The sequence below is a fragment of the Camelus ferus genome, chromosome 30 (genome assembly GCF_009834535.1).
Source record: "Camelus ferus isolate YT-003-E chromosome 30, BCGSAC_Cfer_1.0, whole genome shotgun sequence".
Lineage (NCBI taxonomy): Eukaryota > Metazoa > Chordata > Mammalia > Artiodactyla > Camelidae > Camelus > Camelus ferus.
This window is the reverse complement of record NC_045725.1, coordinates 13,566,116-13,584,358: the sequence shown is the minus strand read 5'-3', so window position 1 is coordinate 13,584,358 and position 18,243 is coordinate 13,566,116. Positions and strand designations below refer to the sequence as shown.

General features: G+C 48.5%; 1 protein-coding gene across 1 annotated transcript in view; it reads left to right on the top strand.

The window, feature by feature from the left end:
• LOXHD1 (lipoxygenase homology domains 1) overlaps positions 1-18,243 on the top strand; it is a 152,647-nt gene that overhangs the window by 55,530 nt on the left and 78,874 nt on the right. Inside the window, 9 exon segments of the mRNA XM_032470447.1 lie at positions 695-830; positions 1,362-1,495; positions 1,497-1,523; positions 2,538-2,624; positions 3,043-3,178; positions 7,663-7,817; positions 9,284-9,444; positions 15,217-15,293; positions 17,168-17,364. Coding sequence (XP_032326338.1) covers positions 695-830; positions 1,362-1,495; positions 1,497-1,523; positions 2,538-2,624; positions 3,043-3,178; positions 7,663-7,817; positions 9,284-9,444; positions 15,217-15,293; positions 17,168-17,364 — 1,110 coding nt within the window.

Below are 18,243 nucleotides of genomic sequence, written 5' to 3'. Positions count from 1 at the left end.
TCTTCTCCCTCAGGGATAGGTTACCCTATTCATGCCCCTTTAACGTCTATAGAAATTTCTTGCCAAGTTTACGTTTTAGATACTCTAATGGGTATGTAGTGGAGTTTAATTATGGGTGTAATCTACAAGCCTCTGATGAGCAATTTTTATGTTGAACAACTTTTATAATGTGCTTATTGGCCCTTCGTATATCTTCTTTTGTGAGGTATCTTTTGCTTATTTAAAATTTTTGTCTTCTATTATTGAATTATAAGAGTTCTTTATATATGCTTGATACTAGTTCTATGTCAGATACATCTAAATTATAGATATTAATGACCTTTTCTGTGATTGACCTTTTTCCTATAAGACAAATATAAGGGATAAATTTAGTATTCTAGTTAATTTGGTTCGATCTGAGATTTTACGATGTGCATGAAGAAATATGGTGTTCAAAGAGGGTGTGTGTGTACAGAAAAATGCTTGAGATTTGGGCTAGTAGATTGGAGCATGGATGATACCTACTTGGGAAGATTTCTTAAAGGAGGTATTTCTTGATCTCAGATTTAAAGAGACAGGCAGTGGGAAGAAAAGTGCCATTCCTTGAGGGTGCTAAGGCAGACGACCCTAAAGGTGGGGCTGAGGACGCTGTTGAACGTTGCAAGGATGTCCCAGCCATGGGACCTGCTGCAGGAGACACGATCTGCTCCCGCAGGTGGTGATTCTGTGCCCCTTCACTGGCATCCAGCAGACCTTCCCTTGCAGCAACTGGCTGGATGAGAAGAAGGTGGATGGGCTGATCGAGAGGCAGCTGTACGAGATGGTGTCTCTCAGGAAGAAGCGGCTAAAAAGTAGGTTGAGGGGCCCAGAGCCAGCCGAGGCCAGGATGTCAAACCCATGGGCATTCCTGCTTCTCAGTTCTGCTCTGGAAGGGAAGGGAAGGGGTCCCCAGGAAGCTCATTTCTCTGAAGTACAGGTCACACAGAAGTTACACACTTGGCACCAAGGCTGATACTCCAACGGCCCTAAATTGGATTAGCTGCTGTGATGGGCTGGGTGTTAAACTGAACGGCTGAACACAGTGCACTCATGATATACTGGACATAGGGTGGGTGGAGTCAACTCTTTCTCCTATTTAAAACATACTAATAGACCCTCACCTTTATTAAAAGGAATGTTAAGACATCCTCTTCCAAATAGCAAGGAATCCTAGGATTCCCAAATTTGGTACTTGTTATAATGGGGTTCTGAGGATGGGACACACTTGTGTATAACCTGCATTTCAGTCCTGATCATCTTTGATTTGCTTTTCTTTCTCACTGGTAGCATGAAAAACTCTTTACTTTTTGAAGTTAATGGTGCAACTTGACCTGTCTCTGCAGAATTCCCGTGGTCCCTGTGGGTCTGGACAACCGACTTGAAGAAAGCTGGTACCAACTCTCCTATCTTCATCCAGATTTATGGGCAGAAGGGGCGGACAGATGAGATTCTCCTGAATCCCAACAACAAGTGGTTCAAAGCCCGGCATAATTGAGAAATTTAGGGTAGGAGGGAAGTGTGATGATGGGAGGGGAGGAGGAAGGGGTGTAAGAAGCATTTATCATGGGATTCTGGTTTTCTAAGCCAAGTTTGGATCAAGGCTGAAGACAAAAAGGTGAAACAGAGACCCCAGGCCCTGGCAGGGAGTGCCACGTTTAATCTACAGGCAATTTATCAATGGGGTGCGGTTTAGATCTGGCCCTTTGCTTGAATCAAACAGTCCAGAACCGAGCCCAGGGAGAGCAGCAAGTATGGGATGGTTTTGGACCTCCGGGAGCCCGGTGCCTTGGGGAATCATTGTGGAACAGAGAACCTGAGCACAGTCAGTGCCAAACTGGCCAATCTGGACTGAATTAGAGACTGGCGAGCAAATTTAACAGAAAGTATATACTTTAGCACATTTTAAAAGAAATTCAGCTTTAAATTTTCAGTATGTATGTAAGTAGAGCAGGCTTGTTTTGCCAACAGAAGTTCTGCTCTGACCTTTAGGTAAGAATAATTTGTGATTTGCAGCTCTCTTCTCAGAGCACCCTGTCGGCCTGTCTATTACACATCCTCAGTTCATTGCTTTTTATGTATTTGTCTTCCCGGCTAGACTTTGAACCCCTAGGGAAAGGGCACGACTGCTGTATTGATCTTTTTGTCTGTTTCAGTGCCCGGCGGAGTCCTGGGGCCGTGGGCCTGTGCCAATTTGCAGGGCTGCCATATGGATTTTGTAATGGAAAGTTTATGGCTTGGAAGATTTTCTTTAGTCTGGATCCTACTGTGGGTCAGTTATTTTTGGTCAGCTTTGCCAGCCCAGACTGAACCCTAGCTCTACATGGCTGTCTCGCCCTCATGTGCCACTGGTTACAAGGGGCAATCGAAGACAGGGCATATGAGGGTGGTTGGAAGCAAACCCACCCTTGATGCTGAAGAAGCAGCCCAAAGTGGGTGCCCTCCTGGCAAGGGGTCAGCTCTGAGGATAAACACGTTTCACTTGGTTCTGTCCACTCAAGCCTTGTTATTTCTCACCATAGATTGAGCTCCCAGATCTCGGCAGGTTTTATAAGATTCGGGCATGGCATGACAAAAGGAGTCCTGGTTCTGGATGGCATTTAGAAAGGGTGAGATGTACCGTCTTGAGGCTGGGAGGTGGTTGGGAGAGGAACTAGAATGGTCCTTTTCTAATGTAAAGTTTGCCTTTATCTGTTGGGAGTATGAGTGGGGAAGGGTTACGGTGAGACCTGAATTTGGACACAGGACACAGGGGCTTCATGCTGGGGCAGGACTTCCCGAGTAGACTAAGAAGATGCTCAGGTTGTCAGGAAACTTGAATGGTGCCCCAGTCACCTGGCTGCTGGGCAAGTGTGAGTTTCCGGGGGACCAGAGGCATAAATATTAATCTGGCACCCCACCTTCCATAAGAGTCATCTCTAGGGGATGGCCTTGGCCTCCTTGAGATGAACTAGTGAATCAGTGACCCCAGGGCATGGATGTGTATCTCTGGTGCACCCACCTGCTCACCCCGGGACTTCATTCCAGATGACCCTGATGAACACGCTGACCAAGGACAAGTATAACTTCAATTGCAATCGCTGGCTGGATGCCAATGAGGACGACAACGAGATCGTTAGGGAAATGACTGCTGAGGGTCCGACAGTACGGAGGATAATGGGCAGTGAGTACTGACTGGCTCTCCATCCTGGGGGAGGCGGTGGAACTCCTACTTAATGTGCCGATGGGGGTCTGGCCCATGAGCTGACTCAGTCCCTGCCTCTGACCCGGGCTCCTGCCCTCTCAGGCCCCTCATGACCTTGATGACCCACAGCACCCTTGAACTTGAACCCCATCCAGCTCCTTCCTCTCCTCACTTCTCCTAGTCTGTCAAGGACTTGTGGATGTGTGGAGGATGGATTTTAGGGACAAACCTTTAATAAATCGTCCAGGGGAGAGAAAAAGTGGTCCTGAAATTGGGCAGGGACCGGGTGGACTACAGAGGAGAAGATAAATTCAAGAAATATTGTGAAGGTGGAAGTGGCAGGACTTGAATGAATGCTGTGGAGCCACAGTGGTGAGAGAAACGTCCTGCTGAGGAAGTTGGGAGAAACTTTGCTCAGACATTGGTGCTAGGTCTTCTATGGGCAGGGACTTGATAGATAAAGAGCGATCACAGTGAGGGTGGGATGGGGAGGCAGAGCATTTCTATAGATCACACATAAAAACATGCTTGTAACATTTAAAACTGTATGAGATGTGGGGCCATCACAGCTGTTTTTTGTTTGATTTTGTCTTCGGTGATACTATTAATGAACATTGCAATGAAAGACAAGAATCTCTAGTGACTAGTATTGGATTGAAGTGACATAGGCTGGGACCTGGGACCCTTTACCAGAGTGCGTGTACTGACAGCAACAGAACACAAAGAAATTGCATGTGACTGAAGACAGCTGCACGCATGTGCAGTCAGGGCAGTTAGGAACAATAAGATACAAAAGATCAAAACCAACCGCCATTTCTGAGACACTGGGAGCAAAAGCAGGGTCCTGTGTGTGATCCCTGCCCACAGCACCACAAAAGGGGTGGTCAGAACACCTAAGCCTCCCCTCTGCCCAACCCACTCATCCTCCCCTACCCTCACCTAATTTAAGGAACCAGCTTGCCCTCTTTGGAGAGCGAGCAAGGGCACCTGTTACTTGCTTTCACTTCCTTTTGCTGCAATAAACCCTTGCCTGAATTTCTCATCTCTGGCCTCTTATCAATTTCTATTGATTAAAGAGTCCGAGGACTCAGGTCAGTAACAGAGGGGCTGCCTGTCCTGGCTATAACGGCAGTTTAATGTCTTCTGGGGGCCCTTGGCAGTACTTTGGAACCCATACCGACTTGAGTTTCTCTTTCCCAACTGTTCTTTCTGGTCCAATAAATTTCTCTTGCTCTTGGAACATGCTCCTGTCCTTACTCACCTCTACAGGACCTCAGATCTCCTTTTCTGGTCTGGGTGCTTCTTTGTAACAGCAAATAGAGCTGGTGGCAATGTCTCACTTCACCACTTGGTACCAGGGTATTGTGAATAATGTGTAGGGCTTCCTGGAAATCCTGCAAGTGGAGAGTCTTGGACTCATGTAAAATGAGTAAATACAATTTAAAATCAATTCTCCAAGATTGAACTGTATACTCCTAACTTACCTAAAAAATAAGGGCGAGTCAAGCAAGCAATTAACACCATACCTGAGAGCCAAGAGGCTTCTGGGAGTGATTGCACTGATCAACGCAGATCAGGAGACAGGGACAAAATACTTACTGGCCCACAATTTATTTCACCTTGCCTTTCCCTTAGGACCTATGTGAGATGGTAAAACCAACGAGGTCAGCATTCTCCACTGGTACCCAGTGGAAGTGATGGGCGGGATCCCACTGATAAGCAGGCAAGAGCCCCCTGGACTCAAGGGCTGAAAATCATAGCTACTTGCTAATCAGGCTGAGCTGTAATTTTAAGATTAAAGTACAAGAATCTCTTACTAGAGGAAAAAAAAACTCTTATACTTACCCGTCTATTTAAAGTCTTTCACTGCTGATGGCCAACAATATAATTATCTCTAATGGTCCACAGTCTTCTTGCCAGGAAGGAGCTTGGAATCTCAATGGCAGGTGGGCTGGGAGGGACCCCTGATAACTTCCAGCCAAACGGACCTTCAAGCTCCTGAACACAAGGGGCTGGAATCCCCAGGCATAGGGATTTCCGAATTCCCTCATCAGCTTGCTTCTGGGAATGGCCTGACAGTTGCAGCCGAAAAAGCAAAACTGAACTTCATCAGAATTCAGAATGACACGAGGTTGGTGTTCTCTCTTCCCTTCTGTGCACCCACGTTTCAGTACTCACTCCAATTCATGCTATTTGTTCCTCTGACTGTTAACACAGTCCATCACTGGGAGCTTAACACAAAAGCATCAGCTTCAGTGCTGCACAGGCTAGAAGTTTAAAACATTTAGCTTTTGAGTGTTAACAGAGTTGATTGGAGAAGGTAGCAATGGTTGAATTTTGGGCACTGTCCCTTTGAAGAGGCCGTGTTGGGGGCAGGAGGCCTTCCCCCCTTCTTGGCTTCAGTGGCTGCCTCTGTCGGCTCCACTCAGGCAAGTCTGTGTATGAGCAGTCATCCTTGACCTTTTCTTCTAACAAGTGGTTTTGCTACAGACACCATCTTCATGAACCCGTGTATTTAATGATTAAACTTAATTTTCAGATATCTTTATATCTCCAAATAAAAATGAGCATATTACTGAAAATATAATTTGTGCATTGAATTAAACTTACTGGTGATTTGTCTCATTCCTCATGTACTTTATCTTCATTTTAGATGGACCACCGATGAGTAGTGTCCATTTAAAAAAATAGCTTTCTTCTGGTATAATGCATGTCCCATACAATTCATCTATTTAAAGTGTCGAATTTAGTGATTTAGTATATTGATGGAATCATGCATCTATGACCATTATCAAATGCCAGAATATTTCATTGCCCCCCAAAGAAACCCCATATCCTCTAACAGTCACATCCATTCCCCTACCTTACTCCTCATCTCTGTCTTTATCTATCTGTTTAAAACAATGATCTGGTTTTTTGTCGCTATAGAGTTGCCTCTTCTGGACATTTCATGTAAGTGGAATCATATAATACATGACTTTTTCTGTCTGTTTCTTTCACTTAGCACAGTGCTTTTAAGGTCCATTTACCTTGTAGCATATATCAGTATTTCATTTCTTTTAACTGCTGAATAATATTTCATTGTATGGTTTTACCACATTCACCTGTTGATGAACATCTGGGTTGTTTCCCCTTTTTGGCTCTTATGAATAATGTGGCTATGAACATTCATGTATAAGTTTACATGTGGACATATGTTTTCAACTCTCTTGGATATAAACCTATGAGTTGAATTGCTGGTTATATGATAATTCTGTTTAACTTTATGAGAAACCGCCATCATATTTTTCAAAACAACTGCACCATTTTGCATCTCCATCAGCAGTGTATGAGAGTTGCAATTTCTCTGCATCCTTGTCAACACTTGTAGTTCTTATGATTCTTTTTCATTGTTGTTTGGCTATTCTGGGTCCCTTGAAATTTCTTATGTGTTTTAGAGATAGCTTGTCCGTTTCTACAAAGAAGTCAGCCAGGATTCTGCTAGAGATTGCATTTCATCTGTAGATCAGTTTGGGGAGTATTGCCATGTTAACAATGTTAAGTCTTCCAATCCACGAACATGAAGTGCTTTTCCATTTATCTAAATCATCTTTAATTTGTTTTGCAGTTTTTTAGTTTTCAGAGCTTAGTTTTTTTCACTTTTTAAAAAAAATTATTGAGGTATAATAGACTTACAATGTTATATTTAGTTTCAAGTGTACAAGATGATGATTTGATATTTGTATATATTGCAAAACGGTCACCACAATAAGGCTAGTTAACATCCGTCACCATACAGAGTTACATAATTTTCTTCTTGTGGTAAGAACTTTTAAGATCTACACCCTTAGCAGTTTTAAAATATGCAGTGCCCGTATTTTTAGCCATGGTTGCCATGCTGTGCATTACATCCCCATGACTTAATAATTGATTTCTACTTGTTTTCATAAATTTATTCATAAGTATTTTCTTCTTTGTGATGCTGTTTTGAATGGAAATGTCTTCTCAATTTTATTTTCAGATTGTTTATTGCAAGAATAGAAATACAGTTGATTTTGCTATATTGATCTTTCTTAAAAATTAATTATTTTTATCAAGAGATATCATTAAGAAAGTAAAAAGTTAAGCCATACAGTGGGAGAATATATTTGCTATCCCTTTATCCAGCAAAAGACTTGTATCTAGGGTACACAAAGAACAAAAATCAATCAGAGAAAGGCACAACCTCAGTATTAAAAGGTGCAAAAAACTTGAACAGGTGCTTCACAAAAAATGATTGGGAACCTCTTGTCTGTCTGGGACAAGGGATATTCAGATGAGATGAACCTTGAGTGGTGTGGGACCGCTGGGGAAAGGAGCAAGGTCAGCCCAGATGAGAGCTGGCGGGAGAGGAGGAGGCAGTGCTTTGAAGAGGGGGCAGCAGGGCCAGGGCTGCTGAGAGTGGGGGGCTGTCAGCCAGTGATGTCCCTCTTTCTGCCCGCCAGTGGCAAGGTACCGCGTGATTGTGTGCACGGGGGAGCTCGAAGGTGCGGGAACCGATGCCAACGTCTACCTCTGCCTTTTTGGTGACGTGGGGGACACGGGGGAGCGACTACTTTACAACTGCAGGAATAACACCGACCTATTTGAGAAGGGCAACGTAAGTTGCAGCAGTGCGCCCCCCCGGGCCCCACTCCCCACCCCTTTCTCCCATTCCCTTGTCTTCCCTGCTCCAGGTAGAAATGACCACTGGTACTGGGACCTCAGCCATCAGAGAGGCGGGCTCTGGGTGAGGCAACAGGGAACTGACATGCATGACACTCACCAGGCTCCTAGGACTATCCAGCCGGGAGCTGGAGAGCCACCCTAGTGAGGTCACGGTCCCCTCCCCACCTCGGGCTTTGAGAAGAGAGCAGAGCAGGAGGACCCCTGGGGGTTAGGAGCAGCACCTTTCTTCCCTCGGGGTGAGCAGGCGGGGAAGGAGACTAAGCACCTTACATGTGGACTGGAGGACGCAGGTTTGCAGAGAGCTGGGACACTGAGGGCCAGCTTGGGAACGTTGCCTTCTCCATTAGGCTTGACCACTGGAAGGAACTTGCTTGTTTCCTTTTTAAAAGAGAAACGAGAAAAGACACTAAACATGGAAGTGAGAGAACTGGGTTCTGCTCCTGGCCTCATTCCAAATGTTCTGGGGGTTCCCTTTGGTTTCCCCAACCATCAAATGGGTTTACTGGGGAGGCTGAGTGTGGCCAGCCCGATCAGGGCCGATCCCTCCATGCCCTGAGCCTCAGTTTCCTTGTGTCTAAAATGGGGGAAAGGATGCCTACCTGTGGCTGGCTGTTGTGAGAATTAGAGATGGCCCGTAGCACACAGTAGGCGCTCAGTAAAGAATCATAGTTGCATGATGAACGGCCCAAGGTTGCTCGCTGGGGAAGGGGATTTGCAGAATGCTGGCTTATAAGCCTCGGTCCTCTCCTTCCTCCGCCACCCCTTCCTTGGGGAGGGAAGGGTAAGCCCTGGAATGAGAGTGGAGGTCTCTCTCCACCCTTTCTTACCCTTTTCTTTCCACATCTTCTGACTCCTTCATTCACCAAGCCCACCCTTGTGTTCCTGTCCCTGGAGGGCCCCAGGTTTGCTCACGTAGATTCTGCTGCTTCACTGGTGTGCAAAACTGTAAAATTAACAAGATCACTGGTTCCCCCCAGTCAGTTCTAATCATTCCCCTTCTCAAAAGGAGGTCAGCATCCTGCTGTAGCAAGGAGCTCAAGGAGATTAACCAAGGAGTTAATTCAAGATAAATGGTTAGTGATTGATGACAGCTTAATGTGTTGATCCTCCCCAGGGGATCTGCCTTTTAAAGGGAGATCCTAGGGAATGGCCATAGTTTAACCAAATAATAACAGATATCAAATGTTGGGAACTTGACATTGAATGATAGTCCGTGGGAGAAATTGGGAGAGGGGGTAAACTGTCCTTTATAGGGAGCCCCTGGCCCACCTGGGAAAGACCAATAGCCCAACCCATCAGCTACAGCTTTTATGATTTCTGGGTCTGTGTCTTTCCTTGGCGTTTGGGTCCCAGGGGAGCCACCATCCAACTGGCCTTTGCTGTCTTATCCCCCTGAAGGCCGACGAGTTCACCATCGAGTCCGTCACCATGCGGAAGGTGAGGCGGGTGAGAATCAGACACGATGGCAAAGGCAGCGGCAGCGGCTGGTTCCTGGTGCGTGTGCTGGTGAGAGAAGAGGGGCAGCCGGAGAGCGACAACGTGGAGTTCCCATGTCACAGGTACACGAGCCCTGCCTGCTTTTACCTTCTCCAGCTGAGGTTCTGGGCCTTAGTTTTGGGAAGTCTCAGCCCTCCTCCAGGACCAGGGAGCAAAACGGTAGCTTAAGGATGTAGTCGATGCAAGAATGAAGTGGCCCTGCTGGTGGCATTTAGACCTGGGTCACACATCCCCGCCCTGCCATATACGCACACACAGGTGATGCACCACCAGCACCGGGTGTCCCAGTGTGGTGCTACCACGGCTATTCAGTACCAAAATGTTGATTTTTTTTAATGATAAAATATGACAACTCATATTCAGAATTTAACTGAGAGCTACTTCAGAGGGTTAGTTACATGCTGAATTAAATTTTTGAATTAAAGCTGCTTTTTTTTTTCCATTTGGATGGCTTTCCACCACATCTTCTTCCTTTTAATATCTTACTTTGTTTTCATTTCCTTTCCCCAGCTTACTCATAAGGTAAAATTTCTTTTCTCTTTTTCCCTAAGCATTTGGATTTCTTTCACAGCCAGTTTGGGCTCTACCAAATGTTCCTGACAGTGACGTTTTTAGAATGAGAGGCAACACCAGCATTTTTTTGTGCCATCCAGTTGGCCATTCCCATTCACCTGCAGCCATGAATGGGAGGTGCACACTTAACTTGGGGCTTTGCACCAGCTGGATTCTGCCAATCCCAGGTCCAGGCTGAGCCCTGCCCCCGTGGACGAGGTGCAAGCTCACTTCATTCAAGCTGGACCAGGCTTCTTGCCCAAAGACAGCCCTCCTCGGAGTGGATGGGGCAGACTGCCCAACAGCCCGGCAGGGAATGAATTGCTCTTTCTCTAATCAGCCACACAAACACCCTTGTGCACACTTGTGTGTGGATGCATTTACTGCTGCTAATTTGCTTACCACCCCTCCCATCCAAGTAAGTGCAGTTTCCCAGCCATGGAGGGCCACTGGGGCGATCGCATGGGATGATGATTGTGAAATGATTTTGACCATGACCAAGGCATCTACAGTCTCCAAAGTATAGCCACTGTTAGTACTAACAGGATTACATCGAAAAGATAAGTGATGATTCGGGTGGTTCCAAATGAGTGGTACTAACAGACAGACAGAGGCTCAGAGCAAGGGTTGGGGAGCCATGGAAGGCTTCCAGAAAGAGGTGGAACAGGACCTGAGCCGGGAAGAAAGACCAGAGAGTGGAGGGACGATGAAGAGAAGAGAGGATGCGTCATCCAGGCTGGAGAAGTGGCGTGAGGCATGGGACTGAGGAGGTGGCTCACAGAGGCTGGCGAGGGGTGCCTGGCACATGGGGGAGGAGCAGGGTGAAGGGTGGGGTGGGAGAGTCCTGGTCTGTCCTCAAGTCCACACGGACCTGTTTGCTCCCTGCTGGACCCAGAGGCTGCCTGGCTGGGATGCTGGATGGAACAGCCTGCCTGGTTTTATTCCCATACACTCAAAAGATATTTCTGAAGCATTTACTATACACGTGCTCCCTGTCCTGGGACATTTGGGGTCTAGAGGAGAACTAAACAAGGGGCAAGTGAATACACTAAGAAAGTGACAGGCACCCACTGTGAGGAGTGGGATGCGGGGAACGCGCAGTGGTGGCAGAGGCTGCTGGATGCTGCCACACTGAGATGGGTGGGTTTGATGGGGAGAGGGTGGGTGAGGTCTGTCTTCACAGAGGATGCTCAGGCTGACTTTTTGTACAAGGAAGAGGGGAGTGCCAGGGGAAAGAGCTTGAGGGTTCTAGAACTCCACTGAGACCAAAGCAGGTGGACAAAGGAGAGAGCCACCAGGTGGGGTCAGAGGTGGACAGAGGCCTGCATCAGGAGGGCTGGGGGGGGCTCCAGCGTTGGGGGGTGCTTCCATTTCAGAAAGTTCACTCTAGCTCTGGGCGGAGGACAGGCGGTAAGGGGTCCAGAGGGGAAACAGAGCAGTCAGGGTGTTGTGGGTCCATGACGGTACGTATGAGCTTGCTGCGGCCGCTGGGACAGCATACCGCAAACCGAGTGGCTGAAACAGCAGAATTTGGCCTCACGGTTCTGGAGGCCAGAAATCTAAACTCCAGGGGTTGGCAGGGCTGTGCTCCCCCCACGGAGCTCTGAACAGGGTCTGCTCCAAGCCTCTCAGCCTGCGGTGACCACAGGCGTTCCTGGGCTTGGAGATGGCCGTCTTCTCCCTGGGTCTTCACATGGCCTTCCCTCTGCAGGTGTCTGTCTGTGTCCAGATCTCTCCCCTTGTTATAAGGATACAAGCCATTTTGGTACAAGCCACCCGATTATCTCTATGAGGATTGTTTCCGAATAAAGTCACATTCTGCAGTGCTAGGGTTAAGGCTTCAACAGATTTTTGAGAGGGGGACACAGTTCAACCTGTAACTGGGCAGCCTGGCCCTAGGTGGTGGCAATGAACGGGAGGGGAAGGGCTACACCACTGGTGGATCCTGGAGGTAGAGTTCATAGGACTTGCCACTAAGAGGGAGGAGAATGGGAGGCCCCAGGGCTCTGCCTTGTGTAGGTGGGTGGAGGTCTTGCTCTCCACTGAAGTGGGAAGCCTCGGGAGGAAGGACTGGGGGCGGGGTGGGCATGGGCTGGACTCTGCAGGTCGAGTTGGTGTAGGTTAATTTTGAGATGATTGTGCATCCAGTAGGCCAAGCCAGGCCTTGAGAAATACATTCAGGAAACAAGAGCATAGAGGTGGAATGACACACGAACTTATTTACAAAACAGAAACAGACTCACAGACATAGAAAACAAACATGGTTACTGTGGGGGAAGGGAGTGGGAAGGGATAAATTGGGAGTTCAAGATTTACTTGGTACTAACTAATATATATATATATATATATATATATATATATATATATATATATATATATAAAATAAACAACAGGTTCATACTGTACAGCACAGGGAACTATATTCAGTATCTTGTAGTAACTTATGGTGAAAAAGAATATGAAAATGAATATATGTATGTTCATGTATGACTGAAGCACTGTGCTGTACACCAGAAGTTCACACAATACTGTAAACTGACTATACTTCAATTAAAAAATATATATGCAAAGAAAAGTCAGGAAAATAGAGGAGATCCTTTAGGGGGAGTGTGGATGAAGAAAATGAGGACCAAGCCCGGGACAGGTCAGGAAGAGGAGGGGCAGCCCGAAAAGGGGATGAGGAAGAAGTTGGAGTGTCCACACTGCCTGCACCGCCCCGAACACGGTGCAGGAACCAGGAATCCGGCCGCGCACCTGCTGTGTGACTTTGAGCAAATCTCTTCACTTCACTGGTCTTCCGTGCCTTCCCAACCAGCAAATGTCTTACGGTGATTGTGAGGGAGTAATCGGACTGCACTGTGAATGGAGCAAAGTCTGCTAAAGATCCAGGAGATGCCAACGCCACTGATTGTAGGGCTGACTGGGAGCTGAAGCCCCTGACACACCCCAGAGCCCTCCCTGCCCCCAAACACTTAAGAGGTCACAGAGTTTCTAGAAAATGGATTCTTCTGCCTTGCTGAGTTGTGTGGTGAGTGCACAAAGCAGACGTATTAATCAGAACTTCTCTGCCAGGATCAGGGAGTGGTGAGCATCTTGGCTGTGGTAGGTGTGTGTCTACCTGCGTATGTATGCAGTGTACGTGCGTGTTCCGTGTGTGCACACACATGCATACTTGCACATTCTTGTGACCCAGGGGAAGAGCAATAAAATCACCAGCAGACTAGCTCAGCCATTTGGCAACATGTCCCTCTGAAACTGGGCCGACGTGTTTGAAGCTGCAGGAAAATGGCTATATTTGGAAATATCTATTAATACCTTGCAAGTATTTGGGTGGCAACTAAAATGACAAGTCATGCTTTCCTTTTTCCGCTGGGGAGGGCCTGGAGATGGAGAAGTGCTGGGGAGAAAGAAGAGAGCGCAGATGGGGTTTTGCAGTGGCCAAGGGGGCCACCGATTTTCCGTCCTCCTCACCCCAGTGAATGCGTGGCCAGGGCTGCCTCACAGCCTTCTCCTCCTGCAGTCTTCATGTCTGTGGGACGTGCCTCAGTGACCCCAGCACGACAATCAGAGGTTGATTTGAGGGGCTCTAGCCAGCACTCCCTCACTCCCAGGTCTCTCTCCCAGCCCCTGTCATCAAAGCCAAGAATTCTGCAATTGTATCTTCATGTCTTAGAATCCCAAGCCTTTTTCGGTGTTCTCAGTTCACAGCACCAGAGCTCACGGGAAGTGTAACAACTTAGTTGTCGGCTAACATTTTTTTAAATTGAAATATAGTTGATTTACAATATTGTATTAGTTTCAGGTGCACAGTGAAGTGATTCAGTTATATATATATGTATATATATATATTTCAGATTCTTTTCCATCATAGGTTACTACAAGATACTGAATACAGTTCTCTGTGTTGTACAGTAGATCCTTGTCGCTAATCTGTTCTATGTGTAGTAGTGAGTGTTAGCTAACAGCTGGCTGACAGCAAGGTCCTGTGGGCATGTAAGGTCATGTGCTTGGGGAGGGAAGGGGAGAATGCAGGGATTGGGGGAGAGCGCAGAGTTGCCTGCATTGACCCTGGGGAGGGGGCAGGATACTGGAAGAGGGGATTGTGGTGTAGGGAGGCCTGAGCTCCAGGTGGGGAAGGCTTCGGTGGGGCGATGCCTTGGCTTCTTTGATAGGTTCTGTGGCCGCGGAATTGCCTCCCTCTCGGGAGTGTAAAAGGAGTGGGCTGCAAAGACAGTCACCAACACAGGCAAATGGGGAGATGCTCTGGTCAAGAGGCAAGTATCTTGGTTTCCCTGTGGCCCTGGAGAACACTGAGGGGCCGTCTTCTGCTGCCATCACCCCATATCACAGACCATCTCGAGGGCTGGGACCTGGACAACTCATGCTGGCACGGTTGTCTGATTTCTTCACCCGAGTCTCTGTGCTCAGCGGGAACTGTGCTTTTCAGGCACACTGGTCCGCTGTCTTTCCCCCTTGTGGATGACCAGCAGAGGGCAGGGGCCATTGTCTACCCCGATGTCCCGATGAGTCGCAGCCGTCAAATCCCAGCCCTGCAGGGTCCAGGCCCAGCTTCTCTTTGCTGGCAAACCTCATTCATCCTTGAGGACTCAGAGGAGAGCCCCTTCCCCAGGAGTCTTTCTCATTTCTCTAAATTTCTATTGACCTTACTTTGGCGCAGCATCCATCCTTGTCTTGGTCTCCGGTGCCTCAGCGAGCCTGCCTTGTCTTCTTGACTAGACCATAGGTTCTCTAAGGGCTGGGCTGCGTCTTATTGATCAGAGTGTCTCTCTGCCTTCTCCCCATCCCTGAGCCCTCAGCACACTGCCGTGCACACGGTAGACTTCCGGAAAAAGAGGTGGGGTTTTTTGATGATAATGATGACATAGGTGTTCATGGCTTTTAGAACAAACTTTTTCCATGATTGCTGAAGTCCCACATCAAGTGACCCTGCCCCTGCTCCAGCCTCATCTGCCAGCACTCCAGCATTCACTCGCTCCATTCCATCCACACTGGCCTTCCGTCCCTGTGTGCTGTTCCCTCTGAACGTGCCTCCCCCTCTCCTGGTTAACTCCTTGTCATTCTAGTCTCAGCCAAAAATCACTTCCACAGGGGAGCTCTCCCTCTCCAGTCTGGGTTGGGGTCTCTTATTCTGAGCTCTGGTGGCACCATTTTCCTTTGCTGAATTCAAAGCTCTGGCCTCCTGGTGATGCTGTATGACTTGAGTGATGGCTGGTTGATGGGCTGCCCTACTTGAAGAGCTAACACCCCTCGTCTGCCCCCAGGTGGCTGGACAAGGATAAGGATGACGGGCAGCTGGTCCGAGAGTTGCTGCCCAGTGACAGCAACGCGACATTGAAGAGTAAGTCGTCCTGAGAAACAGGAGGGGGGGGTTGTGCCCTGGGCAGGACGGACGCCCTCCCTCGGCTACTGGGAAGCCAGCCCTTGGAGAAAGCACACGTCCTTCACTGCACTCCATGGAGGCAGCACTGGGGAGGGTGCGGAGGAAGAGGTTCTGAGGGAGGATCTGGCAATCTCTGTCTGTCTGATCTGCGCACACGGTCTCTTTATGGCCACGTGTGTGCAAGGGGCCCCGAATGCACCTGAACCTCTGTCAGTGAGCGTAGCAAGAGCAGTAACACCGGCCAGCGTTGCCCAGCGCTGGGGGCACCCATCATTCAGGGCCCTGTGAGGATAAAACCCTCACCAAAGGGGCTATGCAGTAACTTACAGTCTTCCTTACTGTTGATATTTCTTCCAGTGCCTTGATCATGAAAGTCAGACAAATACCGAAAACACTAGCACCTCATATTTATCACTCATTATCTCATGCAAGCCCGGCAGTCCCCCCCAGAAGGGAGGCAGAGCCCATCTGTCAGATGGGGACACCGAGCTGGCACAGCTAAATAGCTTCCTAAGGTCAGAGTGCAAACTGCAGAGTTGGAACTAGAGAATCCAGTCTCTGGATGCAGAATTACAGAATTTACGAGCTGCGACAGTCCTGAGGAGATGAACCAATGCCTTCACTGGACAAGTGACTCATGCCTGTAGCAAGGGGACCCTGTAGTCCAGCCAGGTCTGCAGCTGCTGATGGAGCCGGGACCAGCGCCCAGGGAGCTCTGTCTTCTTGCATGGCTCTTCCCGCTCCAGCCAGCCCTGCTTCCCCACGTGAACGGGGCCCTTCAGGCTCCCTGCTCCCCAAGTCAGAGCCTTAGAAAGGATTTAGATGGAAAGTGGTGTAAGGAAGAGGTCGTTTTCTCAGTTTCTGCTGCATCTTTACAGCAAGAAGGACAAAAGCCACTTCCTCAGTGCCCTCCATTGTCCCTGGAGTAGCTGATCTGGACCAGACCCACAGCTCTGGCCTCTCCCAGGGCCAGGCCAGTCTGCAGGGCTGCCTCCAAGGAAGGTGCTTTTCTCTGAGTCTTTCTTGCTGGCAGGAAGGCCCCAAGACAGCCGTGACTGGCTGGGCAAGCCTTGGAATTGGCATCACTTGCTTCTCAGTGCTTCCCTCCTCATTCCCAAGACCCATGCCCTGGAACAAACCCATAGGACTCAGGGTCATGGCTTAGGGTATCCCAGGACTTGCCTTTACCAGGTATTTTTATCCTCCCTGTGGACAGATGACACAGACTTTTCTGGGTAATATGATGGAATAACACCTGAATGGCTTTTGGGTTAAGAAATGGGGCCTTTGGGTGCACATTAGGATTTCGCTCGTGGCTGGCTGTTTCTTAAGTGTTTCCATCTTGTGCCAAATACATCATCTTCTGAGGCTCAGATTCCTCACCTGTTAAACCGAGGTCAGAACACTCAGCACTAACACCGTGCACATAACACGCTAAACACCGTTCTGCAAGGGTTGATGGTCCCTTTGCCTCAGTTTCTTTGTTCATCGGACAAGAAATTGCAAGAGGTGTTTGTTTTAAATCTTAGTATTTGTGTCATGCCTTCCTTTCCCCAGCACATCTGTACCCTGTGGGGCAGGTCAAGCAGGGATTAGAATTTTGATTTTGCAGGTGAGTGGACTCCACAGAGATGGCAGGACCACCCCCCTCCAGTCACAGGGCTACTTAAAGAGAGCACGAGCCTGGGCTCCTGACCCCCAGCCTAGTGTCCCTGCCTACTGTCCCCGCCTACTGTCCCCGCCCTGGCTGCCCATGTCCTCCTGCCCCACACCCCCTCCCACTCCCTGCGCTAACCCCCTGCCCTTCCTGCCTCCCCCCTCTGGTTGTTCAGACTTCCGCTATCACATCAGCTTGAAGACGGGGGACGTCCCTGGGGCCAGCACAGATTCCAGAGTCTACATCAAGCTCTATGGGGACAAATCTGACACCATCAAGCAAGTTCTCCTTGTCTCTGACAACAACCTGAAGGACTATTTTGAACGTGGCCGGGTGGACGAGTTCACCCTGGAGACCCTGAATATTGGAACCGTAAGTGTCCTTCCTGGGACCATGTGACATAATCTCACCCGTTCCCTGGTGTGTATTTGCACATGGGTTCACACACACACATACACACACACACACGTACACATTGGTGAACCTATTTTGCAGGGAAAAAAATGCCTACTTCGGGGTTAGTGAGGTACGCTGTTTCCCAGTGATGACCTAGAGCAGCAAAAGACATGTGAACAGTGGTCAAGCTTCTAGTCTCTCTTTGGGCTAGAATGCATATTCTTAGTGGCTGAAGTCCCAACATTTCCTTTACCTCCGTGGCCAGGACCAATGTGCTTGGTTCCTGTACACTGGTGTGCAGGGAAGGAAAAGAGAAGGAAGAAATATAAAGAGGGGCTGAAGACACTTCCCAATTCCAAACCGAAGTGTGTCTCAGAGTGACGCCTGGGAAGTCTGTTTCAGTGTGCGTGTCCAGGCCACACCCGAGACACTCGGCCTCAGAGGGTGGGGCCCCAGGGTCTCCCTCCATCACGTCTGGGTCCTTCACCTGGAGAAGCCTGGGTCTGACTGCCTTCACTCAGCTGTTGGAAACTTTTCTAGAAATATCTGGGCTGGGCTGTGTGTTACCACCTGACCCTCTCAGGGAGACTGAGACGTTGACCACTCCCCTTTCCTGACCCCTCCCCTCCCCTCTTGGTGAGCCTCACCTTATTTCAGGTGCCCCCTCAAAATACGCTCCAGGGAACAATCCCACGTCAGTTATTTATACCTTGAAGGTAATGAGCTTAGATCAAGATTTTCCTCGATCAAAATGTATTTGCATTTTAAGCTGAATTAAGAATTGTAGAGTGAAAGGCTGTTGCCTTTGCTGAGGATTTCTGGCAGCAGCCGGCAAATAAATGAGCCGCCTGAGGG